The 27,043-nt window shown below is 38.9% G+C and overlaps 1 protein-coding gene and 1 long non-coding RNA gene across 2 annotated transcripts; one reads left to right on the forward strand and one right to left on the reverse strand.

Moving 5' to 3' along the window:
* Window positions 1-1,492: 1,492 nt before the first annotated feature.
* KLF6 (KLF transcription factor 6) lies at window positions 1,493-13,377 on the reverse strand. The gene is made up of 4 exons (XM_072412636.1): window positions 12,960-13,377; window positions 9,130-9,703; window positions 6,563-6,686; window positions 1,493-5,708 (listed from the first exon to the last, which is right to left on the reverse strand). Exons 1-4 carry the CDS (start codon window positions 13,059-13,061, stop codon window positions 5,633-5,635), a joined length of 876 nt encoding a protein of 291 aa, XP_072268737.1. The 5' UTR covers window positions 13,062-13,377; the 3' UTR covers window positions 1,493-5,632.
* A 5,708-nt stretch (window positions 13,378-19,085) lies between these two features.
* LOC140332172 (uncharacterized) lies at window positions 19,086-26,593 on the forward strand. The gene is made up of 2 exons (XR_011921045.1): window positions 19,086-19,793; window positions 26,512-26,593. It is a non-coding gene; the product is annotated as an uncharacterized lncRNA (long non-coding RNA).
* The last annotated feature ends 450 nt before the right edge of the window (window positions 26,594-27,043 follow it).

Raw genomic sequence — 27,043 nt, forward strand, 5'->3', positions numbered from 1 at the left:
CTTTACTTCCAGGCAATCAGCATTATTTAGGCTTAGTCTACACGTACGTTTTCCCCAGCGTTTAACCTGAGGCTTTAAAAGCCCTTGTTTGAGATACCTATGCATTCCAATGGGCTAATCTCCACCAGGACTTTTTCTTGAGGTACATTTATTAGCGTTATCTATAACGCTGCTTGCAACTTTTCTTCCTATTGTTTGATACTCCCCCCCACTTTAGATTGTAAGCTCTTCCGGACAGGGTCCTACCCTCCTCCTGTCACTGTCTGTCAGTTGCAACCCCTATTTATTGTACAGTGCTGCGTAATATGTTGGCGCTATATCAATACTGTTTAATAATTATTTTACATAAGTGGTAGGTCCCTGGAGAAATGTGCAGTATATCTCTTGTACTTTTATTTTGTTAGGACATAATATGCAGGTATATGTATGCATCCAGTCCTTGACTATTTCCAATTCAGTTAGACCTTGTTTCCACTATTTGTAGTGTTGTTTACGGCACTTCATATAGTGTGCGATACACAAGAACATCAGATGTTAGAGTGGAATGTCAGATGTTTCCACTTATACATTGCGATGTAGTTTTGTCATGGCACTGCTGCACACATTTCTGTCTGTTTTTGCATGCTTCCCCATTAGTGCATAGAATAGGGTCTGCATGAAAACAGTCACACAGGTGAGCACAGCAACTCACCATCCTATACTGGTAATGACCCTACTGCACATTTCCATATTAAATAGATGGACATTTGAGATTAATAAAACAAGTGCAAAGTGTACTGATGTTGGGTTATCCATAAATCTTGGGTGGCTTCATCAGGTAGGTCACTAAAGCTTTTTGTCCATATCCCATTGTAGATGCACTTGTGTAGAATGAATATGCATTGATTGCTTAAGAACGGACCTAAAAAAGTGATTAGCCATAGGGCTTCAATCATCATTGATGGAAATGTGGAATCAATGACTTGTGTATTTAGGTATTGTGCAAGTTGAGTTTGGGTTTTTTAATTTAGTTTTTAAATTAATTTATTTTAATTTCTGATGAGTTATTCATAGTAACCAGGCACAACAATATCAAGTAACATGACTAGGAGCTAATCAAGCTTGTTTCCTTTTTACAAGGTGCCAAAAGAGTGGCAGTGTAATAAACTAATTAATTTAGCATGTCCTCAAAAACTGTTTTCTGATATATTTATATATAAAACTTTTGTTAAAATATTAGCCATATTCTCCCAGCAACAGAACATCTTCCCTGGTGAAATAGAGATGAGGAACTGTTTGTAGTTCAAATTAGAAGAGCGGTTTAATATAACGCGTACAGTTCATTGGCATTGTCACACTGGAACAGGAGAGTTTGAACTGTCTGGATCACCAGATGAAAGTAAATAGAAATGAATGGACTAGTTTACATTTTTGATTTTGTATTTTGATACTCTGAGAGTTATTACACCATATATAAAAAAAACAAAAACAAAAAAAAAAACGAGACAAGAAGTCTGATAGGAATTCTTTTTTTTATGTTATTCCAATAAAAAATACATTCATACAGAAATATAACAATCTTGCAAAACAATTTTCAAATAAAATCTTGTAAAACAAAATTTCTTTTTACAAAAATCTTACAAAGATTTTTCAGATAACAGGGTGTATCAGAACGAAAAAATAAAATAAAAAAAAAAATAAAAAAAAGGAAAAAAAAATTACTAATAAAACTTTTCCCTCCCCGCAAATTTCAAGCAAGTGTATACCTCCCTCCCATCAGCTTGACTGAGGCTCAGTTATCACCTGAACAGAGTGCGTTTTCCTCATTAAGTAAAATTTATAGGCATCGATATACAGGAGGTTCACACAACCCCACCCAACCCTAAAGAATGCTGATGGCATTTTACAAGCAAGACAAGCCAGTGCAAGTTATGCACTTTTGTTTATCTTCTTGTGATTATTATGGCTGAACTTCTAGCACTTCAAAACGAGGCGTTCTGAAATGCCACCATTCTCCAGCTCATACAAAGACTATTTTCTAGTCTTGTCCGTGTGAAACCGAAAAACACGGAGGAGCCGGCTTAACTGGTTTTCTGCCAAAAGGAAAACAGAGAATGACAATTTACTTACACCGTAAGTTAAAACAAAAAAGGAAAAGAAAAAAATAATAGTTATGGGCCAACATGTTTTAAGACAACTTTACTAACTACATGCCTAAAACACAAAATACTACAGTAAGGAGAAATGCACACGGTTAAGGCATCCTTCAAGCTAAATTATTTTTCCTGAATGTGTGGCAATATTGAGACAAACTTTTCTTGCTGCCAAATGTTTGAGGAAAATTTGATTTGCTGCAACATTTGGGTCATAACTTTTTTTAGCCATCATACCATTCTCTCCTTCAAAAGGCCCCCAATTTGTTGCTGTTGGGCATCAGAGATGACACAGATGGTTCACTTGGTACAAGAATACAGCTGTGCAGGAATTGATCGAAACTGCTAAACGGGTAATGGAAAAGCCAGCTTTCATGGGCTACAAAGATCTGTTACTCATCCACTCCAATCTGCTTTGCAGATCAGGCAGTGGACTAGAACACATATGTTCCCCTAAAGGCATAGACACACCATTTGCTTCATTTACAAGTTCTGCATTGTTTAAAAAATGAAGAATACTTGCTCATAATGGACATATTTCGGGATCTAGAATACTTAACATTTATTTACGCTTTTCTTCAGGGCAGATTTTTAATTGCTCTCTAAAAATGGAAGTCTCATCTCATGCAACAGACAATATAAATTATCTGTTTTCTATCATGGCATGTCTGGAAAAGCCAACATCACACAATTTTGAGATTTTATTATAGCAGAGTAAGTAGATTGGAAGCTCTTTGAGGCAGGGTCCTCTCCTCCTCCTGTGTCTGTCTTTTGCAACCCCTTATAATGTACAGCGCTGCATAATATGTTGGCACTGTATAAAACCTGCTTATAATAATTTATTAATAATAAAAGTTTCAAGCCTTTTAAATCAAAGAAAAAGATAATCAAGCATTTTTTCTTAAAAAATGTTCCAATTTTATTATGGCCATCTTTTCTGTAGCGTATAAATAAAGTAAAAAAAATGGCAGCTACAAAGGTGAACTTGGCACTTTCATAAACTGGATTTTGCACAGGATAAACATAAAAAAATATTCTGCAACATTTCTTTCTACTCTGCCTAGAACTATTAAAAGAATCCGAAACATTTTTTGGGGTAAAATCTCAAGTCAACACCTAGACAGGCTCAATAATTGGAGAAATATTGTCTACGGAATTGTTAAACAATTGGTGGAAAACATAATTTACGCTTGATACTGCCCTAAGTGTGTGCTTGCCCCTTTTTTCTCTCTCAAAACCGAACTAATTGAATTGCCGGTAAACTACCTTACATTGCCGGTACATTTAGTACTACCTTTACATAACTCTTTCCCGAGTGCTAAGTACTATAGTCATGCTCATTCAGAATTATGTGTGGCAGAACAGTGCACAATCTACTGCAGATCCATGTGTGATTCATTCTAAATAAAAATAAAATTATATAAAAAAACAAAAAGATGACTAAACCCTAAATGCTCATATCAGCTCTTTAACTTTTATTCTACAGTTACAGAATTTGTTTTTAAACATTAAATAACATATTACAAAAATATATTTCAAACTCTTAATACAGCTCTTCACACTCAGTGACCAAAGACTACAAATGTTTGCACCCAAATAAAAATTTCAAAAAATTTCCTCCTAAAAAGCTATTTGCCTAATAAATTTGTATCTGTCAGAGTGCACGTTTATTGGTACTGTGTAGGAAAAAAAAAATAAAAAATTAAAAGTGTTGCCCGTGATACCTTTGCTTTGGTGGATGTCCAATTTCAATAAAAGTTCAGACATTTGAAATAACAAAACGGAAAAATAAAAAAATTTAAAAGTTGTCCATTTCAAACAAACACATTCTGTACCTTAACAAGTATATGAGTATTTTACATATTAAGTGCATGTATGGATACATTTGTGCAACATTTGTGTAAAGAAAGTGTAAGCGATAGCTCTGAACATCAGTGTGGTTTTGAAAAAAGCAGATTACTATACCATGAAAGATTGACATAGTACAGGACAGGGGGGAAAATTGGGAGGGAGCACATGTCTACAATAGCCAAAAAACAAAAAGGTGTTCCTTTTTTAGGCTGTGTTGGACTGATTCCATGTATGCTAGTTTTATGTAATAGAGAATAGGTGGATGTATAAAGTGTTAACAGGGGTAATGTGGGCACCAGCAGTATAGGCCAATCTAAAGAATAAGTTTTAGAAAGATATTATTACCAAGCCTTGCATAATAAAACTAGCGGAAAAATTGGGGGGTCCTGCCCATTGCAAGATTTTCAGGGAGGACGGAATTCTGACCGGCTGGTTTGAGCAACGCCGGCACATTTCTTCCTTCCCGTTTTATACAGAAGGCTTGATCTGTGCGCTTGGCTGTGAGCAGTTAGTGCGTCACTAATCCGCTTTAAAAACCATATTGCACGGGCCCCAAGCATGGTGGAGGAAAAACAAAACAAAAAAACTACACTCTAGGGTGACAACAGAGCCTTAAGTAAGCTTACATCACTTAAACCCCTGTATCAGACCCCCGCCCGGTATAGGAGAAGGCCACTTGCATAAGGCACCATTTTTAAGGTCAACAGTGCGTTAACAGCTAGAAAACCAGAAATTAGTCCTCAAGGCATAAATAATAGAAAAATTAGCTGCATGAGAAAAATCAGTATAAGCTATAGTGGTTTTTCCCACTTTTTTTTCCTTTTTTTCTTCTTTTTTTAATTTTTTTTTCAATTCTATACATAAGTAATGTAACAACAGACCAATTGTATTTAGCTGCTCTCAACTGGAATCATAACTGCAGTCCTGACTAAAGAATGGAGAAGCGTACACATTTCCCCCGATCCATGCAATACCTTTTCTATTATAATGAAGTTATAGTTGTGTTATAATTGGTAGATACACAGCTTATACAATGGATTACAAACGATCGTTGTAGCAAAACGAGCTACTTGACACATTGCACGTTTAATAGCTGCACCAGACAACAAAAGCACCTCTCACACAGGAAAGGGATCATCCGCTTATACAGGGTGGGCTTTAGCGCCTTTAAGATGCAAGGCCTCCCTGATCCAAGCGGAATGACATATGGTTGTCCCATATAACTCAGTATGCCATAGCATACAAACATTCAAACTTTTTTTTTTAATATTTATTTTTCATATTTTTTTTCTCTAATCCCTCACAACTGAACTCAACCATAACGAAAAAAAAAATAAAAAGTCTTCCGCATTCAAACATTGGCTCCTTGTCACCATTCAGACACCCAGTCATTAACATTCTCAGTGCACATGCTCACGGCAACGGCTTAGACAAGCCACTCAGAAGATAAAGCACCAATAGTGCACAGGCCCGGTCAGCTCCAGAATTAGCACTGTGTGGTGGCTATGCCGCATCTCACATGATTGGTAAGCCCTGCAAAGCCTCTTGGAGAAAGTGAGGTCTTGAAGGCAACTGGTTAGGGTGCAAACTGGCATGCTTTGGCTGGAACTCGCATCCCTCGCTCAAGGCAATTTAACCTTGAAGTCGCTCTAAATCACATGACTTCTGCATTCATTCATATGTCGCTTCATGTGCAGAGCCAGATGGTCTGATCTGGAGAAACACCTATAAAAAAGAATACAATATTATTAGAACAAGTTCCTAGGCATACTTTAGAAAGTTTTGCAAGTTTTAAAGAAAAATTACAAGCAAGAATTAATGACAATTAGATCAATAGCAGTAGAAATGGAACTTTTAAAAGTAGCAATTTAAAAGATGAGGCCTAGGTAAATCAGCCAACATGTCGGAAACATACAGATCCCGACATGATGAAATGGAAAAACGATGGCTTGCTGACAATTGACAATTGTGCTACCACAAATGTTTTTCTCAGAAGCACCAAATGTTTGGACGATTGTTATAGCCATGCAAATCAAATGAATGGCCATGTGTTTCAGATTTTTCCATCACTGAAGATACAGACTTCATGAATACAAGTGAGAAGACTTAAAGTAGCAGGCAGTTTGTCACTTTCCAGATCCAGACAACCGTAGCAACAACATTCATAGAAACTAGATGCAATAACGGACCTAGCTGATCATGGAAACTACCAGACCTCAGCTTTAATTTTCCAACTTCTATAACAATGTGACAATTGTAATGAGGTTACTGGGGCTACAAACATCTAACAATAGTCTTGAAGATCATGAATAGACATAAAGCTATTTTTCCCCAACCATATGCACCCAGTGGAACAAAGCTGCATCCAGGCCATGGATCTAGTGAGGATCCTCAGCAACTGGCAAGGTTATTTTAGGCCAGGTCTGGCTTACACCAAGGAAAGTTCAGCATCCAACTTGATAGTGTATGTGTTGTGATTATACGTGCATATGAGTCAATCAACACATGCAGCAATGAAAGGTCTACGGAAAGCAGCAAATAGAAAAATACAGTAAAATACAAACTGGTCCTCATCTTACCTGTCACAATGTGTGCACTTAAATGGCTTGGCGCCGGTGTGTTTTCGGAAGTGTCTGGTCAGTTCATCACTTCGTGCAAAACGCCACGTACAGCCTTCCCATGAACATCTGTAAGGCTTCTCTCCTGTAAAAACACAATTACAAAGCATTTGGTTTATTTATGAGTAACTGGAACTTCAGCAAACCAGAAAGTTAACAATTCTGCTTTTAATCATTTATTTAGAATTTACACAGCTGTAAAGCTGCACAGCCACTGGCATACAAATGGTTAGTTCTGTTTCTTTGCAAAAGATACAGTGTATTGTTATGTAACCTGAATTATTCTAGTAGGTGCAGCTAAACAAATCACAAAGAAATGAACATTTGTAATGCTTAATTTGCTCATCGAAAAGCCAACTTGCAAATCTCCCAAGTCATGGGGGAAAACTGGCAATACTAAGCAGCTCAACTGAACCTTTGGTTTAAATCAGTTTAATTCATTCCAGGTGCATCAAAATAAATGCTGTTCAGTCTAGTTTTCTTTTTTTAAGGCAGTCACAGTATGCATAGAAAGCCAGCTTGATGTAGAGAAGGTATTTTGTTGGCTAAGAAGTATTAGCCTCTATGAAGATGTCCAAGACACCTCTTACCAAGTCCGACCTATAGCTTTGCAATCCGCAAAGCATAATCTGCCTACTGATTGCAGGGGGTGTGACCTTTGATTCCAAACACATAGCATGACTACATTCCAAAGAAAACGTTGCATGCACATGTTTTGGTGTACCTGGTATGGTATTAGTGGATTTCTACTGAAAGTGCATCTGAGCTTTACAAATACTGCTGCTATTTGTGAGGACTTTTTCCATAGTAAAGTACTAAAACTTGCAACCTCCTCCTCCTTCTCTCTCTGCAAGTGCAGTGTTCCAATAAGATAGGAGAACAATAAAATGATTGTGTAAACCATGTAAGCAATATAAAATCAGGCACATATCTCTAAAGTGGCCAGTATGGAAGCTGCCATTGCCAGGCTTCTAAAAAATACCCAATTATGGCCAATGGCCAAAAATGGCCAATTTAATGGCTTCAGATTTTCTAATCATTGACCAAAAGCAATCACGCAGGTCGGGAGAACTGACATCACATGTTGCAATCTGTAGAAGGCTTTTTATTAGCCCATTTACAAGGATTAATCTAAGCCACTGATTGAGTAGGCTCATGCTTGGTTTGCAGGCCTGGACATTCAGCAATTTGGGGAATATTTTGGCCAATATATTCGTATTGTAATAGCATTTAAGCTTGTGGCACATTTTGATACATACTATGCACACTCGGCACTAGAGAGCATTCAAGGCCTGAGCCGTTTTATACTCTCAGTCTGGCTCAGGAATGAAAGAAATTCTAAAGGTCAAGAAGATCTAGGTCTACTAATTGGTGCTTTGATGATTGAAAAATGCCTTTATTTATTAAGTTGATTGATTATTGGCAAATAAAACTTGGGCAGCCCCTACATATCACATAAACTACATACATCCTTATGTGTTGAGTACGCTAAAGAATGTTAGGCTGTATTTTCAAGAGCTCAAACAACACAATTATTAGTTCCTAATGACAAAAACATAGTATAAACTGTATTTTGACAAAACAAAAAAATGCCCAAATAATGGCTTATATTGGGTATAGGATAATACATGGAATTAATCAATGGAGGCATTACCACAAAAAAAATGGTGATTGCCAAAAGTGTGTATTTGGATTTGTTGTTGAACAAATTAGCTCATCTAAGGCTTTTGGAATGGTTTTATTTTATGAAAATAAGGTCTCATGATAGAGTTCCCTGATAGATAGTAAATACAGATTTGACACTTTGGCTTGAGTTGTACCCTTGTTTATATGACTGTTTGTACAGAAAAACAACAAGATATACAAATGGATGTTAACAATGTAAATGTATGTCTAGCTCCAAGCAATAACAAACAAATTTACATTTTTTAAAGGATATAAAATCATAGAGGGTCCTTCCCAATTAAGAGAAGACAAACTTATTCACATTTTAAAATGGATATACCTTCAAGAAAAAGTCTTCCAGTGCATCAAAACACTCTGATCATGTCTATGTAAAATGTTGCAATTGAATTGAAGTAATTATATGTGTTATCAATAAAAATTAAGAAGAGATTGGAACAATGACCAAGCACAATACTCTCACTATACCAACAAACTAGCCAGCCATTGCACAGCCAGTGTTGGATGACCCACTGATGTTGTAAAAAGATCTCTTGTTTTTTTCTGTTTTTGCTCATTCATTACTATGTTCCTGTAGACACAAGTAAAGGAAAGACAATGGGTATTTAGGAAGCTCATGCTGGGTAAGCATTATGCGAATCCTTTTCCTGGATGTACTCTCTGTAGTCTAATCTCCAGTCTCACAGCAGGAAGGAATGAGGAAGGACTTTCCCCTAGACAAGGATTTACCATGACATCACTGATGGACTTTGGGTTTCCACCCTGTGGTTGTGCAATGGTATGACAGCAAGGGATTCCCTCCTGTCAAGCCCCTTTTATTTCCCAATCACTGAACAAGCACTGACCTGTATGAGTACGCTGATGTGCTTTCAGATGCGAACTCTTGGTGTAAACTTTCTTGCAGCCATTAAAAAGACACTTGTGGACGCGTTTCCTGCCGTCCGGCGAGGTCTCTCCACTGGTCGGACTACCCTGTTCAAGAGTCTTTCCAAAGCAGCCAGAGCGCACTTTCCCAGGTGAATGGAGCTCTCCAGTGATAGCATTCCACAAATGAGTGGGGGACTCCTTGCCTTGTTCTGGGGATGATGGAGGGGTGGAGGTGACTGATGAGCTAAATGGTTCCGTTTTAATCACCACATCGCCAATTGGATCTGAGGTAAATTTGGTGGTTGGGGAAAGTTCTTCGGAACTGTCAGACAATTCGCTACTAATGTCAGAGTTCAGGCTAGTTGTCTCTAAATTCTGACTGTCAGAGATGTCCTCAGTTTTGATGCAGATAACCTGGGGCTCAGGCTCCTCTTTTTTCTCACATGCCAGGATAAATTTGGTCCAAAGCTCCTCTTCCCGATCAAATTTGAATTCGGAGGCCGAAACATAGCAAGGCTCACTTTGTAGGTAGCGTTCAAGCTCTAAGCACGTCTAAAGGGCAAGATAGAGAGAAGAGGTGAGAATTTAATTAACAATGCCTGGTTCTTAAAAACTGAATACAACTACATTTTATCCTCCAAAGAGAATGAAACATGATTGCTTAGTTTCTGCAAGTAACAATACCAATTGTTCTATTTTCATGTATCATCCATCTGATTATTCAACAAACATGCAAAGACAGGCTTAAAGCACAATTAGAGGTGTTGCCCATTACTTCACATTCATTCATCTGCTGAAATGGGAAACACAAAGTGGCTAGGTTGACATTTGACAGTCTAGTCAAAATAGAACAGAGGCCCCATATTCGGCAAAGATGTTGGATAACCCATATCAGCCATCAGATATCCACTGATGAAAGCTTACAGCCCATTGGCTACTAACGGACGCTGCATTGTGCGCGCCTGCTCTTTGCCTCATTAACATAGGCCACAAAGTCGTTCATATACTCCAGCTATGAATAGGCAACGGCTTATCTGGTTGAAATGGACGCCAGTTATTTCCTTTTAGAAACTAAAGAATTAACCTCACTGTAAGCTAAATTTTTTTGCAGAACTGCCACACTTACAAATGAAAGAAATTGCAGAAGCCGAGAGTTGCAAAAGAAATAGGGAAGCAAAAAAAAAAGATGTGACAGACATTACAGATATTGACTAAATTATAAATGACGGATTAAAAGCAACAATTCTTTCAGAGACTTCTGGAAATCATACAATGGACAAGAATTTGATCTGTTAGCCAATAGTACAACTGGATGAGTCATCTACATTCCTTTCACGCTCAGCCAGAAAAAGAGACTTCCTTCTGAAAAGCTGACTGCAAGCCAAGACTATACTGGTAAAAGCAGATCACGCTTGATGAAACCTACTTTCAAATTTTAAAAAATAAATAAATAACATGGTTACCTAACATTCTGATCATTTTCAAAACAAGACAAGACACACTATAGCAGATTTGGGTTTTTCGCATTTCCCTCGTCCGCTCTTGTAGGCGCTGCAAAGTGTGATACATTTATTTTTGCAAGGACCTGGGTGCTTAGTTCAGCCCTGTGGCCTGCAGACAAGCCATCAAAATGCCACACATATTTGCCTAGCTAGCAATCAGCCCCCAGGAGGGATCCCAGCCGAACATTTTTACTGCACTATTGTATTTCCTCTTGTGGTTTGAACAGTAATTCAAATTAGCAGTATGTTGCAAAGCACAAAAAGAAATACAAACGAAACTGCAGGAATCAATGATTACATTTTCCTATAATTAGACAATTGCTTTGCTGTTCAGATGAGAAAATGCATTTTATTGATCCCGAAAAAAGGAGAGGTGGGGGCAACCATTGATTGTGATGTTGTTAAACTTTAATAATCTAGCTACTTTAAATTCTCCATTATGCAAATAAAAGCAGAGACCAGGAGATGGGCCCTGTGATAGTATAAATGTCTCTGCAGGCTTTCTGGGAAGAAGAGTTGGTTCGGTGCCAACATCTAAAATGCCTGAAGGAAGCTACTGAGATCAATTTCAATCACACACAAGAAGATCTGCCTCTTTGATGGCATAGAGGAGGGGGATGAATACAATTAGCCAGGAATGTGAAGGTTGTAACACTTTAGTGCTCAGCTCACAAACAAACAGATATTTGATCTCTTAATTCATTTGGTCAAAAAAAAAGTAAACATGACAACACTGGCAGACAAGGACAATGCTGTGACAATCACCGGGAAACAATGGCAAGACCACTCTGAAGCCTTTGACAAGCTGATACCACTGTATAATAAAGAGTCTGGTTTGTTTGGAACAAGAATAGAATATACAAAAGGTCAGTGGCACAATGGTCTGGTTGGGGAGAATTGGCCTTTTGTTTCGGTGATTAGGGACTGTCACATAACATCAGGATGACAGCTTTCATTCCATTAACCGTCTATACCAGCAGAAACCTGTGCATCAAAATCAAATGATAGGTGTGCAGGACACAAATGTAGAGGATGCAACATGTGGGGCAAAACCCCAAACAGATTCAGGGTCAGATGTTCGTTCTAATGGAAGCCTAGCTAGTTCCAAGTCTGCGACCCGTCTTCAGATGACCAAACATTCTACGGAGAAGCTGCCTAAAACCGGGGTATACAAACTGTGGGTCAAATCCCCCAAACTTCTTTTTACGATGACCAGGCATGCCATTCATTTTACTGGAAAGCCATCTAGATGTGAGGCATGCAACTTGTAAGTCAAAAGCTTTAAACGTGTTTTCAAAATGACCAGACGTGCCCATTCATTCTACCTGAAAGCTGGCCAGACGTAGGGAATGGAACTTGTGGGTCAACCCTCTAATATGCCCCTTAGGATGCCCAGATATGTCATTTGTTCTACTGGAAAGCTACAGATGTAGGTTAGGTAACCTATGGGTCAAGATCCCGAAGTATGCTCTCAAGATGCCCCCGACGTGCCATTCATTCTACTGGAAAGCCATGGACGTGGGGAATGCATCTTGCGGGTCAAAACCTCTAAGTACGCAATCAAGATGCCCAGCCATGCCATTCATTCTACTGGAAAGCCATAGATCTAGGTTAGGCAACCTGTATGTCAAGACCCCTAAAAATGCTCTCAAGATGCCCAGCTGTGCCATTCATTCTACTGGAAAGCCAAAGATGTAGGTTAAGCAACCTGTGGGTCAAGAACCCAAACAAGCTCTTGAGAAGATCAGACATGCCATTCATTCCTTTGTAAAGTTAGGATTTAGAATCCTATATGGAAGACACATTGACACTTTAAGTCCAAGAAAATAAAAAGCGTTGACAATTCGTCTTCGAACTAGCCGGAGATTTTTTAGCTCCAACGGTTGGGTCAACTTTCATCGAAACTGGGAAAAAAATTTGTCTAACGTATCTGTGTTGTAAGATTCCCTGATTAACCATCGGCCTTTCAACTTTCTTCAAAGCAGATTAAAAAAAAATGAACAAGTGACAGGAATAGCTATTGGCAGAGCCCACTGCTAAGCTGACAAGCCCCAGCTGTATAGTTTGGACCCAACACAACTACAAAGTTTTGCCAAATGGCTGTACTGTTACTAGTGAAACCCAAGCTGAATTTTAGCTGTCATTGGAAATCAGCTCCTTGCACAGTCCATGTACAGCAATGCTTCACCCCCTCCATAGCAGCAAAGCCATACAAACTACTTAGCAAGGGGTTTGCAGATAAAAAAGCATGCAAGAACACTGGCTGGTGATTTCTGGTTTACCAAATACATAAAGCTCCCATTTACCTGTTGCCAATATTCCTCCAGGGATGGTAAAGCAGAGAAGTAGCCAGTGTCGTGCACAATCTGAAGCTCCTGGAAAATGCTGCACATTGGTAGAACATCCATGGCTGACAGCAAAAATCAAAAATAGTCTAAAAGGTCAATCTAAATTTTTTTTACAAAAATAGAAATGCTACCATAGAGTAGGCTGTAGTAGTAATAATAATAATAAAATAGAATCCAATGCTTGGAGAGGATAGATCCCAGTAGAATGGAATAGGTACGCCAGCTTTTCATGCAAATGTCATTGCATAGCAATTAAAAAAAACAACATACACACAAGGCTCAAACTCCTCCTGGAGCTCAGGACTTGCTCAGTGGTGCAGACAATATTTGCAAACACTGAAGTGACTGCAACTGTAAACCACTGCAAAAACTTCCCTATACAACCCAGGAGCCAACCTCCCCCCTCCCCACGTGATCCTATTACGCCGGCTCAGTAGGAGAACCAATCAGCTCACGCTCGCTGCCCCTGTGTTTCTATGATGTCAGCTGCGCCCAATCACGGCACCCGGCGCTTCGGGGAAGCCTCTCGCGTGACGAAATCCTTCCCTAAACTCCACAGTCATTGGCCAGATTCGAAATTTTACTCCGCCTTCAGGAGGGACGGGCGGGGCTAGCTATTTTTAGCCGGGTATATAAGACGGTGGCGGCTCACAAGACTACTTCAGTGCGCGGAATGGCCGCTGCGAGCGCCTGTGGGTCTCTGGGGCGGGTGAAGGAAGAATGGGGTTTTGCGGTGAACGTGACAGAAAAAAAAGCAGAGGCTGCTCGGTTTCGTAGCTTGCTGATATTGCTTTCGTGTTCGTAAAATCGTATGTTTTGCAAAAAGCGCGGGTATTTGTCAGCCTGTCACGGCCATTTTGTGTATGCTGAGCGATGTGTGTGAGAGGTCACATTCCTGACAGACCTGTCTGTCATTACCCTGTGGTGGAGTTCAATAGCCGCCAAGCTTCTGACATTGGTAGAGAGCCGAGGCTTTGTGTCAGATTCATATGAGTGAACAATGTTCACCGGCTCTTATCCCTCTCCCTCCCTCTCTCAGCTCCCCTCAGGTCACAAAATGGAGTCGCTCTTGTTTACTCGGCTGCGTAGGTTTGGCTTAAGTAGGAGGCGGGCCGCTCTCATCCCACAGCTCCGCTCTCTGGAAATCTACTCAAGTTATAGTTAGAAGTGGCAGCGGCAAGAACAAGGCAGACACATCACAGTTCCTCTTTTTTTTTTTTTTAATTTTAATCAGATTTTGTTATTTTTCCCTGTAGATTGCTATGGAGATGAAGATCCTTGTATAGCTGTCTGCTTTGTCATGAACTCAGTATAAGATAATGCCAGGGTTAGGTAATAAAAAAGTAAAGAAATTATCACAGAACAATCACAATTTGCTCCCATACACCTCATTATTTTCACTCAGAATCCTGAAGACAAACATGCAATATGTATGTGTCATTGTATAATGATAACGATGTACGGTATAAAAGTGTAGCCTGCAGACCACAATCTAGCCAAGGTTCCTTTCTTATAATTAACCCCCCTAGCATTCTAATTGTGTCTGTATTTCCACGCAGAAAGCGTTAAATTGCATGGAAATTTATTTTACATTGTAGGCTATAATTCTTAGGCTTAATTCACCGAAATATGTCCAATATTTATTAAATTTAATAATAAACAAAAAATAAAAAAAATCTGTTAAAAAAAGTTAAAAAATAGTGAAACAATAAAACTGTACAGAAGCATATGTGTGTGTGTATATATATATATATATATTAAAATGTATTTGTATTGGACTCAATACACCTGTTTTATTGAATCCATTACAAAGCTATTTGAAAACCCCGTAGATCGTTTCTGCATTTGCCGTCTGGAGAACAAAGGAGGAGGAGGTGTCCCCAGGACCTATGGGGACCAGCAGGATGCTGGGGGACGCCGACGTCGAGTGTTTTTTCTTTTAAGTTTTAAGTGACCGAGTGTGACTCGGGATTACCGCTTTTTGCAGGTAAAATCCACCCAGAGTCACACTCGAGATTACCGCTAGAGGTAAGGGGAACTTTCGTTAAATAAAAATGCAGAGATGGCGACCCTTCTGCAAATGGATTCCATTTCATCACAGATTTCTTCTTTCTGGCGCTCCGTCTTCTGATATCACCCAATCTTGCATTGCGCAGGCACGAGATCTGGTGACGTTTTTACGTAAAAATCGTGCATGCGTGAGATCGGCATTTTCTTATTTCTTTTTTTTTTTTTTAATACACTGCGGGAACGCGCCTTCTGAAGGTGCTGGAGGGTGGAAAGAACAGCCCAAACCCTCCTGGGATATGAGACATAACCTGTTTCCCCTAAAATAGGACGGTGCTCAAAAAAAAATGCACTAGGTCTTTTTTTCAGGGGATGTCTTATTTTTTCATGAACAACAATCAACATTTTTCTTCGACATTCCTGAACAAAAAATTGACATTTTTTCAAATAAAGTCATGTCATCACATTCTGGGACATCATAACACTCGAAACCCTGAATTCAATCTTGAATTTCTTATGACTCCCATTTCCTTTAGAACCATTGGCCCTAATTTCTCATGTCTAGCAATAGCACTTTCCTTAAATGAGCACCTCTCGTCCATGTATTTATATATTGAAGCTGATTTTTGGGGGTAGGGCTTATATTTCAAACATCCTCAAAAATCCAAAAAATTCATGCTAGGTCTTTTTTTCGGAAGGGGAGGGGGTCTTCAAATTTAAAAATAATCTATCCTTTTATATATGATTAAAAATGTATGATAGGTTCACTTCAACCCAAGAAAATGCCATTAGTAATATATATTCTCCCTGTGTTTGAATGGCTTTCGTCCAGGTACTCTACTTTCCTCCCACATCCTCAAAATTTTCCATAGCCAGTGTTCATAATATATAGCTATGGTAAGAACATTAGATTGTGAGCTCCTTTAAGTGACAGCTAGTGACATGACTATGGACTTTGTACATTGCTGCATAATATGTCGGCACTATATAAATAAAAGAAAAATGTAGTAATCATATTACAAGTATTATCCCCTGCATCACTCCAGGTTGTCGCCAATGTTTTTGAAAATGTGTGCATGTTGCCATGTGTTGGGGTACCATGTGTAATTTTCTATGCATAATGTAAAGAAAATTGTACATGGTGTACCACTGGGTTTGCAGCACATGGAAATGTATTGCAAAGTTGCATTTGAAGTGCTTTTAAAAATTAACGTCAAGACAGAGCCCTGGTAGATGATGTGCTTGCTGTAATGCATGTGTTTTTGTGTGTAAATGTGTGCAATTGAGTTACCTGTTAATTACCAGTAAATGTGCATTTCCAACATAAGGGTTCCACCTTCAAAATAATGTTTTCTTTTGACCCAACTGTTGGTGTTAAAATCTCCACTTAAATGAAGACAGAGGTGTCAGAGTTTGATTTGTTGGACTTGAAGTGTCAGTGTGTCATGCTAAAAAATACCAAATCCTAGCTTTGCCTTTAATGAATGGCTGTCTGATCCTCCCAAAAGATTTTTTGGGGTCTTGACCCACAGGTTGCATTTGCCACATCTAGACAAATTTTTGGTAGAATAAAGGGCACGTCTGGGCATCATAAAGCCAATTTGGAGTGCTTGACCCACAGGTTGCATTCCCACATCTAGACAACTTTCTGATGAAATAAATGGCATGTCTGGGCAACATAAAAACGTATTTGGGGGTCCTGACCCACAGGTTGCATTCCCTACATCTAGACAGCTTTCCAGTAAATCACATCTGGACATCTTTAGAGCTTATTTAGGGTGGGGGAATCACCCGGTTGATTGCTCATGGACACTCCAGCCATGAAATCTCCCTGGCATAATTATCCACTTTGCCAACCTTGGAGTTTAAGGTTCTCTATTTGAGGAGAGCAGGGCTTTTATTGGCCACAACTGATATGTCAACTTTTGAACCCAACTTCTCAGTACTTCCTGGGAAATATGAAACACTGTTAAAGTGGAACTTAAGTCTCACTTTAAACAATTAAGGACCATGCCCTTTCCCTTCTGCAATACCTTGTCTTACATGCCTGGTGAAAAAGCTGAGCTGCACAGCTTTAGCTTTGGTTGCCAGGGAATCCCAGCTTTCCTCGTGTGTGCTGAGGATGAATGGACTCACACACGGAACAACGCATGCCAAGTGCATTGACCTGAGGTGCCGTGCTCTGGGCCAAGAAGCAGCATTTTTTGACTACAAGTCTAGAAGGGGCCAAACTCCAGCTCCTACTAAACATGAATACATCAACTGGAAATGTTTAAAAGAAAGTCATTTATGAAATACCTTTCTTGGTCCTGGTATTCACAATCATTAGTTTTTATTGATGTTGAATTGATGCAGGGTGGAATTACCATGAATAAAGCAAACTTGAGAACTGCTGGGGATATGCTAAAATCACACAATACTAAAGAAAGTTTGTAAAATAGCAGCCCATGAAGCATGACCTTCCATTTCTTAAGATACCATGTGACTGTTTTTCTAGTCGTAAGGATTTAATTACCAGTGCAATTTGCCATGTTAAGTAAAAATAGAAAGGGGAAAATTAATATTCATCATCTTGGGAAAATGGTACTGCTGTTTTCAATGTGCTTTAATATAATGATATTATAATGTGCTAGTGTTCTTATGACATATATAAAATTACAGTAAATCTGATTTACCCTTGCTTGCCCCTGACTTATTGATTAGCCGGATTGTGCTAGCAACCAACAATTAGCTCACTACTAGTATTGGTTAGCTAGATTGCACTAGCAACCGACAGTTATTCACTACTAGTATCCTCTATCCCTGTAGTTTGATGTGTTCTAGCACAGAGCTTCTTCCCCTCAATAATGTGCATGTTACTCCCATAGTACCTATTTGCTTCAATTTTCTAACATTCATTATAGAAAGAAATGACCATAATCTGACATTAATTTATACTTCTTGAGTCCCTGTCATGACTATTGCAGCAAGTCAGTATGTAAACTGCAGGTGGTATCATCTGCGAGTCTATCTTTAGACTACATTCAGTTTCTTTAGACAGCCTGGCTGCATGCTGAGAACTGTGGAAGGCCCAGTAATGGCTTCTCCTCCGTTATGTGTGTGTCAAAGAATAATAAAGAAAGTTCACAATTTTTCTTCTTGCAATGCAGTTTTAAAATCCAAAAGCAAGTCGTCATTTAGGCACCTTTTCTGTGGTGCGGTTGAGTTAAATATGTCCTGGGTACTCTTTAATCATTTGGAATTTCAACCTCCATTTAAAGCAGAAGTAAAATAAAAACAGCACACTTACCTTTAATCTCGCAGATCCCTCGATGGCGCTGGTCCTTGCGATCCGGTCCTACTTCATTCTGAGATTCCTCGCTGTCCCCGCACAGAGAAATCGCTGGGCGCTGCCATCTTTTGCCTTCTCTTCCAGTCATCTTGCTCTGTCACCCAATTTAGCACCGCGTAACTGCAAGATCGGGTGATGTTGTCGCTGTGAAGGGGGTAAAAAAAGAGCCGATCTTACTGTGCGTACACGAGATCGGCATCTCTTTCCCCATGGTTGAAAAGTTGGCCCTTCTGTGCATGCCCGAGATTAGCATGCCAGTTGTCTACCCTTCTATGTTAAGTAAAAAGGTTGAGTTTAGGCACGCTTTAAATTAGAGATTTTTTTTTGTCTTTCAGAGATGATTGGAAATGGACACTTTGGGCCTGATTTATCAAAGCTGTCTTACACTCTAGCAAACCTGGAATGCCTTTCTTAAAAATCATTTACTATTGGCAAAAGTTTTCTATAGTGGACCAGATCCGTTCTAAATTTGATAAATCACCCTGTTTCACCCATGATTGTCTATGTTCTCCAAGTTAAATTCAGCCCAATGTGTTTTGCCATTTTTCAAATAGAAGAACACCACAGATGGGTGAAGAAACATAGACTTTAGTCAGTACCTAAAAATTAAGTGCCCACATGATTGCAAGAAACAAAATAGCACCCACTTGGAAATCTTTTTTATTTACTCACAGGTGTATTGCAAATGGATACACTGCTTGCTGAGCCACATGAATATCCAAGCCAGCCATTCCTTTGCCCTCAGTACTCCTCAGTTATCTCTTGGGTAGTAAGAGAGAGAAGAATATTGCACAGCATGAAGACATGACAGTAGTGTATACCTTTAAGCATTTGTTTAGGCTGGAATATGGCTGTGAATATTAGGCATTTTAAATATAGCTAACATAATATATAGTTGGTGCCTTTAGGTGTCTGTAATGTTGTAGAGCCCACCTGGACCCCTCAAAACTCAGGCCCCCAGCTCTGGCACAACCTTTTGCATCCTATTATTATGCAATCACTGTGATTGGTGATCTCATTAACCAATGCTAACTACTCTCTGAAGATTACTTACATGACAAAGTAAGACATCTGGTTTTTGATTAGACAGTGCAATGTAGCCATTACTGCACTATATCCTGCATGATCAGTATGTACTTCAATTTTATTTTTCACCCAGTTATTCTAGTTGCAACCAACAGGATTTTGCAATTGTGTGTTGACACTGAGACAGAGTTGAACTATTTTGGTCAAGCTAGGGATAAGTAAATCATTTACAGTGCTAAAACATCTGTATCATTTTAAATAATCTTTCGTTATTAAACATTCTGGAATAATAAGGCACGCACATACGTGCAAAAATTGTCGCTGGAAAGGATCTTTTACGATGTACACACGCAAGATTCTTGTCCGAATAGAATCCTTTTGTCCGAAAGAATACTTTTTTAGAAATTTGACTGAGCCCAGTTTGGCAAGTAAGTGAGTTATGGAAAGCAAACCTAGTTAGTTTCTATCTGAATGTGGTATACAGGGAGATTGTGGTTGGTAAACTATAGACTGTGAAGAACCCATGGTCATGGCCATGTTTGGACTCTCTTTATGACCCAAACACACAGACACATCAGGCCTGATTCATTAAAGCTCTGCAAGGCTGGGGAGGATACACTTTCATCTGTGAAGCTGGTGATCCAGCAAACCTAGAATGGACCTGATGCAGGATTCAAAACCTTTGCTAGCAAGGAGCAAATGGCTTTGAAGAAATCCATTCCAGGTTTTCTGGATCACCCAGCTTCACTAATAAAAGTGTAATCTCTCCAGCCTTGGAGAGCTTTATTAAATCAGGCCCATTGTATCAGACTGTTGCTTGCAAGGCTTGCAAGGCTTTTCCAGACCTGCACACTCTGTGTCCTGATCAGGGGAGTGATTCCTATAGGAAAAATCTAATGCTGGCCAATCATGTGGCAATTTATAGTCAAACAAATGGTAGTTTTGAACAGCCACAAGAAGATTAAAATAGCTCTAAATGAAAACAGATAAAATAAGGTTGCTTTTGATAAAATTGCAACACTTCTTTCCTTTTTTCATTCCAATTTAGTGCAATCTTTCAATAAACAAAGCATTTAAATTCATTGCCTTGTTTTGATTTTAGACCTAACGTATAATAAATTATGATAACTTCTTACAAGCTGATGTGAGATTCCAAGTGGCTCAAAGGTTGACTGAAAAATTGCAGTGTATGGGCACCTCTAGGTTCAGTAGAGAGGGGGCTTTACACCAGCTATTCACATACATCTGACTGTGCAGTCCCCTTCTTAGTCTGATCGTATTCCGAGTGAATATCTTGTTCCTTGGAATCCTGCAATCATACGTCCAGCACATCTGTCCTTGCACAATGCTTTGATCTATCTTACAGGCCATAATAAGCTATCTACCCAATAAAACTCTGTAAACTAAACGTATAAATTGCAAAGCCACAGCTTTACCACCTGCATAATACCTCTCCAGATAGCGAGTAATCGCTGTGTAGTTCTACCTTTGATTCATTCGTTACAGTTTACTTTACAACCGACTAAAGAAACTCTCTCTAATGATAACCTTGGAGAAATGATGAGCAGGGCAAGGCTGGCTGAGATATTAACATTTCGTTTTTTATTGCTCTAGTTTGAAGCAGTCGTTCCTGGCAAAAGCTTTTATGACCGTTTTAAGTAAAATGTTTTTTTTTTATGTAAAGCTTTCTTGTGGGTTGCCTGGTTGCTATGGGAGATAGAGACATGCTGATAAGTTTTGGATAAGAGCTAATGAATTCTTTCTTTATTCAAAGATAAATTATGTTTTTTAATGTAGCAATTGAAATTCCATGGATGTGTCATTTGAACTCAAGAATTAACAATTACCTTACATGGAAAATAAAATTCATAGGCTATTCATGTATTGAAATGGGTTTTAAATAGGAAGGCTTTATGCTTGTTTAAAAGTACTCTCTAAACTTGTGGCGTACTCAACGAATGGTTCAGTACACTGTAACCTTAGGTAAATGTTTTGTCTCACTTTAAAATCAACATGGCCCACAGGCCCATTGATATACATTGTTTGTTCTAGAAGGCTTATCCCCATTCACCCCCTAATTGATTACTTCTTCAGCTTTAAGCTACGTACACACTTCCAATTATTATCGTTGGAAAATGAACGACGAACGTTCATGCACGATATATATGAACGATCGTATAGCACCGACCCTGCACATAGAGTTAACGACACGATCGTTCGTAGATATTGTACACACAATAGATACGATCGTTTGAGCGATAGAGGAACTATGTGCACGACAGGAAAGTGAACGGACGTTCGTTCATCACGCATGCTCTGAACATGGACGATCAGCGAACGACCGTACACACGAACGATGTTCAACGATCGTCGTCCAATCCGATCCGTCGGTCCGGTCGTTCGTTTCCAGCGACTTTCCTCGTTCGTTGGCGTCGTTGGTTACTTTTTTACGAACGATTTTTTGCCCAATCGATCGTTCGTCGTTCGATTGGAACGATACAAAATTGGAAGTGTGTACGCACCTTTAGTCTTCTTCTGATCTATGCACTCCTGCCACACAGCACCACCAGTATATTAAAGTTGAATTAAACCCACTAAAGAGCACTCAAACTCATCTTATGAAACTTGCCTAGCGGTCTTTTTCTGTCTTTTAAAACTCTCACTACTTCCCACGACTCCATATCTCCCCTCCTATTGTGTGTTACTTCCCTTGCCTCCTTGATTGTAAGCTCTTCAGGGCAGGGTCCTCTCCTCCTCCTGTGTCACTGTCTGTATCTGCCTGTCATTTGCAACCCCTATTTAATGTACAGCGCTGTGTAATATGTCAGCGCTATATAAATCCTGTTTATTATTAATAATAATAATATTATTATTAATAATATTAGTCCCCATGCCCTCACAGGGCACCACTATCTTCTTTCTTCTCTACTTGAAGGCGATCTTCAGCTATCGTGATTGGCCGGGATTACGTAACTCCCACGCTCTTGCTGATTCCTTCATCCTCTGCATGCATAGGGGGAGTTGGGATTGCCAGGAATCCTGTCAACCAAAGTAAAGCTGCCTATGCACAGCTTAATTTTTTTTTGTTTTTTTACAAATACCTGAAGCGATCAGACAGGTCAGGGAGTTTTGTAAAGGTACATCACCTTTCCTATTCTACAATATTGCCTGTGGAAAAGTTTTGCCCCCACTTTACTGTAGCAGAAGCAACTTGGTCACACTTCTAGCACTTGATTGGACGAAAAAAGGAAGCACATTGATCATTGAATATGAGAATGTATGAGATTACACCTCTTTCTTCTTCTGTTACACATGCACTACTAGAACATGTACACTGCAGAAAAAGCCTGGGTCTAGTTTTGGCTGTTCTGGCTAGTCCCTCTGTGCAGGATAAGGCAAATACAGCGACACATTCAAATATGTATCTTAGTTTGTAAGCTCTTCTGGGCAGGGTCCTCCCCTTCTTTACACCAAAACCCAAAGATAAAGATCTGAAAGAAATGTCACAGTTATGTTCATCCAATGGGTCTGATTTGGACTAGCGTGGTTGAACATGGGTGATCCAGCAAATCCGGAATGAATCTGGTTCAGGATTGAAAACATTTTCAAATAATAGAAAATTATTTTGAAAAAAACATTCTAGGTTTGCTGGATGTCCCAGGTTCTCTCATGATAGTCTCTCTTCTCCAATCTTCAGAGCTGATTTTAAATTACCTACTCTGCTTTATAACGATAACAATGATATCTGTAATATCATATTAATGTTCATTATCACTGTATCTAGATGCTTTAATTATTTGGGGCTTTCACAATTTTTAGTATATGCAGAAATGTTCTTCTTTCAGATAGAATGCTTGTGTGTTGTAAAAAGAGAGAACTGTGTACGATGTTAATTTATTACATTCCAGATTTATCCATCATCTCGACACGTTTTATTTCCTCTTGTAGAGACAGCTTTCCAAAATAGCGCCAAACGTATTTCTGTAATAAAGAGAAATTCCATCCAACCCCCAACCTTGCATAGCCATCAACCCAGGCTGAAGTCCTGTTTATTGTTGCAGCAATGTTTAAACCTATTTCACTTTTCCTTTCATGGATAAAATAAACTGCTACACAGCCATATAAAAACTGTTTTAGCACTGGCTACCCTCCAAAGTGAAAGTCTGAACCTTTGAACTTATTCATGTAGTTGGACTATTAGAATATGGAAATGTAATATCCAGTGACTGTACTAGAATGAAGTGGCAAAGTTGTAAAAGAAATATCACGTTGAAGGCCAAGCATCCTGGTCTTTGCTATATGGATGTTTTTCTCATGGTCTAAAAAACTGTTAAAAATTGAAGCTAATATTTTTTTTTACTTACCACTCATGCAATAGGACATTAGGGAATTTCCCAAATGTGGACACCGACAGCAAATAAAAGTATTACAAACTTTTAAAGCAGAACTAAAGTTCCACTTTTAAGATTACATGATCAAGCAGGTCATTATTTCAGAAAGGGACAAGTGATATCCCTTCTGCAATAATCTCTTCTACCTGTCTGATTGCTCTGGGTTTCTAGCTAAAAAAGCTAAGCTGTGCATGCGCTGTGTCAGCTTTTCCAGGATACCCAGCATTCCTGGCTTCCCATGCACATACTGGGAATAAATGGACTCCCACGCACCTGTATGGGAGTTACACCATCCCAGCCCCACCAATCAAGATGGCCAAAGATCGGAAGGAAAAACCGAAGAAAGAAGATGGTGGTGCCCTGCGAGGGAACAGAAACAGGTGAGTATAGGGGGGTTTAATTCTACTTTACATGCACTGGTGCATAAACTATGGATATTAAAGCAATTACATAACATTAACAAGCAGTAAAAGAGCCTTAATACAGGCCATCAATGACTTATCTTGCTTTTTATACTTTGAAGTCTCAAAAAAATAGAACTAAGATTATAAAGTTCTAAACCTGGGATTTAGTCAGCTTCTAACATCTTCCATTCACCTGCTCTGTGTTAGACAAGGTTCAGACCAGTGGAATAAACATTCTTGTTCTCGACTTGCATCCACCTGCACCTTTGTGCTGGTAGAGTCAAACCCGAAATAGGGGACCAGTGATGTGACGAAGCAGTAACTGCAGTGCAACCTCACTGACTGTCTGAACATAGTCGTACTTTAGAAGCCTGGCTAGTTACATCAATCAAGTGTCAATAATAAGTGTTATCAAGTAAAATAAAGGGGGAAAAGGGGGAATAAGCACAGTCTTCAGTATCCCTATGAGAATTAGAAATGATTTTCTCTTTTATGCCAAAAGCCACACAGGTGAGTAGGGACTTCAAAACTTCAAAAGTAATGTACTGTCTGCTTAACATATGTAAATATTTTAGTGTGGATAGTCTGAGCACAGGTTCACTTTAATTTTTTCCACTTTTATTTAAAGCCATTAAAGGGTTTCCAAGAAATAAAATGATATATTACTATTAAGGGTGAGACCGTTTTTTGGGACTGTACTGCCTAAAACTTGTTGTAAAGAACTCTGCTGAGCACCAGTAGAATGGCTAGGTCCCAGTCAAAATTCAAGTTAAAGTGGGACTTTCATCCTAAAAAAATTAGCTTGCCTTTGCTTTTTAAAAGCCCTCAATCCATGTACAAGCCATGCCCTGCTTGTCCCATGCAGGCTGGGCTTCCCTCTTCTTTCTGGGGCTCGCTGTTCCATCCTATGCCGCTGTCCTTTGTTTCTTTTGGGTTTTTCATGACACCTCCCCCGATCAGGTGGCGAGTCTGCATTCAAATGTAAAAAAACACTGCACATGCATGAGATTGAGTGCTTGTTTTTTTGTTTTTTTATAGTTGAGGAAAGCCCCTGATGACGTATGCAAGCTGAATAGTTAGGCCAGTTCGCTGGGCAGCAAAGGAAAAGTGACTTTTCATTTTAATGTCCAGATTTTTATAATATTAATAATTTAGATATATTTTGCAAGTGTATTTGCGGATTAGAGCAGATGCTCTGTATAATGAGGTGATCTTTTCTGAGAGTTATTGGTGTGGATGTTGAAAGTTGTATACCTACAGACCCCAGTGATAGATAGCCTTACCTCTGGCTATCAGATAATACCAAAAGAACTACTTGACATTAGGTGACTGTCACCCAGTCCAGTACATTTTGGAAGATTGATGATGTGTTTATGGTCAGCATCCATAGCAGAAAGACAATCGAGGGAAAAATCAAGGATAATGGTTTTCCTCAGCCGATTTAGTCTACTCTTTTTTTATTTCTGAAAAAAACTTCTCTTTGTGTTGAGTTGTCAAAATAAGAGCATCATTTGGGCATTTCCCTCATTCCTTCCTTTACCAGACCACCTGACTGTATTAGATGGGTCATCAACTATCCATTTCTTTTTAATGTATGAACTTACATATACAATAGACTCTCAGTTTTCGGGCCTAATGTGGCGGCAGGGTAAGTCGAATAACAAAAAAGCTGGATAGTCGGGAGTCCAATTAATAAAGTACAATACTCACCTCCACACACGGGCAGTGTTCCTCTCTCCGCACCCGCGGACATCTCACAGTTGCGGAGAGCAGGCAGGCAGCATAGACCTCTACACGTGTACCATGCAGGAGCACCGCAGCAGATGTCCGCCCACGCCGTCCTGGCATTTTAGAATGAAGATTGTTTTTTTTTCCGGACTCCATACTAGGCCAGATTGTCACGAGCCGAATAGGCGAGATCCTACTATATATTTCTTCTTTTTCTGTTAAATTTTAGCAGAATGGTTTATTTGAATACAATATCATATAATTTCTTAACTTTTTTTTGTATGTGCTCTCTAAATTGTTTCCTAATTTGTGCAAATTTGGAATGCCAGAAAAATTTCAGAACTTGCCACAAACCAATTAACAGAATACATTCTACATTCTAAAAAAAATGTATCTATCCTACCCACTGTGTTTATAGTTAGCATATATTTTAGCACTTTCAAACAAGTTTAAAAATAAAATGTAAATCATTTGAAATGCTAGTCCTGGGAGGGTGTGTGCAAAAGAGCAAAAATGTATTTGAAGTGGTTTTGCTGCAAGATGGGGTGTCACATATTTGGTTTCAGTCTGTTTTTAATTTAGTTGGTTCATTTTTCTCATTAATTACTCTTTATTCTCCACAGATGTGAAGTCACTGTCCACCTGTGTTGGTCGAGTTATTATGTTACACTTTTCAATCCACATGAGAAGAAGAAGAACCACAAACCACACCAGTCAGCATGTTTATGAAGTGTTCATGTATCAATATGATATCATTGGATACTGTATGTGCCAGACATGTAAAAAATGTTGTTTGAACTGTCACTTGCAGCACAATGAACAAATAGTTGCAAAGTAGATATTAGATTTGTGTCATTCAAGTCTGACGTAACCCAATCCTGTTTAAAAAGAAACAAACTTTCCTTAGATTTTCTTACTTGCCTATTGTTTAAAATTCTAAGGTAGTGAACTTTTCTTAAGTTTCAAGTAACAGTTTTGCTTATATATCACAATCAGATCACACTTGAACACTTTGCATCTAATCTATCTCAAAGGAAATAGACAATCTGCTGAGTGGTTATTTTTGCCTTTTATCTTCTATGCTTAGCTGTGTTGTATTTCTAAGTTTACTAATTTTCTGAGGGACTGTAAATCTGTGCAGAAAAGCTTGGTTAC

Source organism: Pyxicephalus adspersus, chromosome 5 (genome assembly GCF_032062135.1).
Source record: "Pyxicephalus adspersus chromosome 5, UCB_Pads_2.0, whole genome shotgun sequence".
Taxonomy (NCBI): Eukaryota; Metazoa; Chordata; class Amphibia; order Anura; family Pyxicephalidae; genus Pyxicephalus; species Pyxicephalus adspersus.